The sequence below is a fragment of the Acanthamoeba castellanii genome, assembly GCF_000313135.1.
Source record: "Acanthamoeba castellanii str. Neff unplaced genomic scaffold scf7180000084661, whole genome shotgun sequence".
Classification (NCBI taxonomy): domain Eukaryota; phylum Discosea; order Longamoebia; family Acanthamoebidae; genus Acanthamoeba; species Acanthamoeba castellanii.
The window spans coordinates 134133-137816 of record NW_004457242.1 but is presented as its reverse complement, the minus strand read 5'-3'; the positions used below and the strand labels follow the sequence as shown (position 1 = coordinate 137816).

General features: G+C 52.2%; 1 protein-coding gene across 1 annotated transcript; it reads right to left on the bottom strand.

The window, feature by feature from the left end:
- Window positions 1-618: 618 nt before the first annotated feature.
- Window positions 619-1802, bottom strand: ACA1_109250 (uncharacterized protein; the record flags this gene model as incomplete). The annotated part of the gene is made up of 2 exons (XM_004332790.1): window positions 619-944; window positions 1775-1802. The coding sequence occupies 2 exons, from the start codon at window positions 1800-1802 to the stop codon at window positions 619-621; spliced, it is 354 nt and encodes a 117-aa protein (XP_004332838.1).
- Between the last annotated feature and the right edge of the window lie 1882 nt (window positions 1803-3684).

The following is a 3684-nucleotide window of genomic DNA, read 5'->3' as shown; positions in this document are numbered from 1 at the left end:
ACGGCGTTGGTCGTCTTCTACTTCTTTCTTCACCAGCGCTTTCGTTCTTTGCTGTCGCCGTTTTTTTCTTCGTTCTTTATTGTCTTTCGTTCTTTGCTGACGTCAGAAAGTCAGTGCAGCCGCTCGGCCTCCTTGCGAAGGAGGGAGGTCTTGTAGTCGCCCGGCACGTCCTTGCGCCGCATCTCGCGCAGCACCTCCTGCGCTCGCTGGGCGTCGCCCGCCCGCACGCTCTCCCCGAGGAGCACGTTGTAGACCTTGGCGCTCACCAGCAGCCCGCGCGCCTCCATCTCAGTCTAGTAAAGTTCCTCTCTCCATCCGGTTCGTCCTGCCGGTCGGCTCTCCTTCTCTTGCGCGTAGAGAAAGGTCAGAGTCTCCAAGCACATGCGCAGTTTGTGATCCTTGAGCACTTCTTCTGGCTGATCCGAGAGCCATTTCTCCCTGCCACCTTGGGAGGGTATCTCATAGGCTTCAGTGTAGATGGATTCGTCCATGAAGGTGCCCGGTGGTGCTCTGCTCAAGATCATGTCGCGGTTCATGTCTGACGTCTCGTCCGCGTTGCCGGAAGCGTGATCCACCCACCCTCCCCACCTTGCCATGTAGTCGTTGAAGAGCCTGACCTTAGGCATCCGTGCATTCGTTTTCTTGCTGCTGCTCCTGCAAGAGGAAGTCGTCAAACACCCTAAGGTATACGACGTCGTCACCTTGTCCATCAACCGCCTTGTGGATGACGCAGTGTTGCTCAAGGAAGTCTCTCACGTCTCCATCGATGTCGTCCTCCCATGAGAACCTCGCTGCCGTTTGGGCGCTGTTATCCGCACCATCTTCTCCTTCGGTAGGACCTTTCAAGTGATCGTTGTAGACCATGTGCCTCCTCTTGAAACCGCTCATGGGCGTATCCTTTTGCTCCTCGTCCTCCTCAATGTGTGATAGTTTCCTCTTGGTTCCTTGATTACCTACAGCACGACAGAGTCTCCTGTCCGGAAAAATGCCAGGGTTGTGTTCCATGTCAAAAACAACACACACAAACAAACAATTATTATTATTATTATTACTATCCACGTTGTGGACTCAACACGGAGCAAGCGCCAGTGACCGAGTAGTAGGTACAGACAAAATGGAAAGGCACCAGCAGACGGTGTTTCGTGGGAACTACATGAGCTTCACCGAGGATGATATAGAGGTTCATGGGCATTACAACTCCATCGAAGGAGCACACTGCAAGGTCTACGGCAACTACAACAAGGTGTACGGCGAAGGTTCATGCATTGCAGGGCACTACAACAGTGTCTACAGTAGAGACAGTCACATGAACGGCAACTATAACAGTATTAAGGGCGACAACATCACGTACAACAGCCACTACAACAAAGTATCTTCTGGCAGCAGCAGCAGGAAAGCAAACAAACACACCAAAATGAGAGATGACTGTCTGTTGTCCATTGTCACAACATGAGACACAGTCATAGTAAATGGCATCATACAATCCAGCAACCTAACTAATCACTACCTGATAGTGTCAGCCTGCAGTGTCGTACACCCTGGTAACATGACCAATTACCACCATTCAAACAGCACACCGTTCCACAACGATGAGGAGGAGGAATTCAAGCAACACAGTGTGTTGAACGAAGAAGAGGTCATGTGCCAGACCGTCATCATGGACGGATACAAGGTAACAACATGGCCTGCGTTCGTAGAGGACCTTGGCATGGTGAGCATCAACGGCAAGGCACTGATGAAATTGAAGAGATCAACAATCAACCACATTGGGAACCACTCTTATTCATTTGCTTCCGGGCCATCTGTTGCCATCAACAGTATGGTGGTGCCAGGTGGTTTGTGCTACTGCTGGTTGGGGCAGCTACTGTGACACCTGTGGCACAAGCAGTGCCAGGCGCCAGGCCAGTGCTGGCCATATGGGATGCAGCACTCATCTGCTGCATGGGGGGCCTTGTGGGCGTTGACCTTGTGCCAGGCTCTTTCCAGGCCAAGATCACACACCTGCCAGCACAACTTGGAGGCCTCAGCCTCCACAACATGTGTGAGACTGCACTGTGGGCCTTTGCTGCCTCAATCCTCTTCACTGCTGAACTTGCCAAGTTGCAGGACAATGACCTAGCCTGCAGCAGCCCCACCATCTGGCGCCTCTGTGACCTGCTGCCCAAGTTGGAATGCACAGACATGTGCAACAATGCCAGCGCCTGGCAGCACGCCCTAGCACAAGGCAAGTACCCTGCAGTCAACATGCTTGGCATGTCACAACTGCAACATGACCTGCAGGGCTGGCTGGACTCCACCACTGCAGCCTGCCTTTGCAACTGAGTGCTGCTCTGCCTGGCATCTGTCTTTGAGGATGCCACCACCCTGCCTGGCTGGGCACAATCCTGTTGGACCCTACACTTGTCATCCCTGATACAGAGCTGGCGGAGCTCATTCATGCCAAGTTGCTACACAGCAGCCAATGTGGTGTCTGTGTGCCTGGCCTGTGGCTCTACTGTGGTCAACCTGTCCCACATGTGGACATGTGTTTCTCTATCCCACCTGTGCACAGCCTGCCACAACATGATCATCCAGCAGCTTGAGTCAGCCTGCAAGGCAGAGAAGGCAGTACACAAACACATGCTTGTCTCCCATCACCCCCCTACCACCACCAACCCTGCCACTGCTGACACCCTTGCTGTCCCCACTGTAGCCACCCACTGAACCCACCCCCAAACGCCCTACAGGGGTGCCCACTCCAATGATGGTGATGATGACAACAACAACAACAATGACAAGGACAACAATGTTGCAGCTGCCAGTGATGACAACAAGGATGACAACACTGCCACAAGCGCAACCAGCAGGTGCAACAACACCAACACCAGCCACTACACAGCCACAGCCTTCAAGGCCAACAACACACTCAACACCAGTATCAATGACACAATCCACAACACTGCTGGCATTTACTTTGGCAGTGAGGAGGACAACAGCAAAGACTGTGACAACGACTTTTCTTCTCTCTTCTTCCTCCTTTGGCCATGGCAACAATTATGCCTGGCATTGTGGTTATTGTTAAAAAAATTGTAAATGAATGCAACTTTAACCCTAACCCTCACAAACAAAATCACTTTCAAAGACTGGACCTCTCATTTCAAATGACTGCAAGTTCCTATTTACCCCTAAACCCTTCCTAAATAACCAAGAGGGGACAAATAACCAGAAGTGGGGTTAGAGCATGGATTGGTGAGAAACCAAACCAAAAACAAGGAGAGTGGGTTTGTTTAAACCACTTCAGCTCATGATACAACCTCCTCTGCCAGCCTGAGGTGCAGGCCCAGGCCCAGGCCCACCACGGAGTGCAGCCTTGATGCACTCATCAAAAAGGAGCTTGATGTTGGTTTGTGTGCGAGAGGAGTATGAGATGAACCCAGTGGCACCCAGCTCCTGTGCCATCTTGGTACCCTGTTGTTTCCCATCACACAGTCATACATACTGTGAGCAAACAAAGTGAACGACCTCCAGGCATGTGCAGTGTAGAAGAGTGGGATGTAGGGCACCTCTTTGAAGGAGACAGGAGGCATCTCATTGTCAGCAAGCACCTTGAGGGTGCTCACGCTGTTTTCACTGTCGCCCGACAGCAGGTCGAGCTTGGTGCCGGCAAGAATGAACGGCGTGCCGAGGGCAATGGTGCGCAATCTC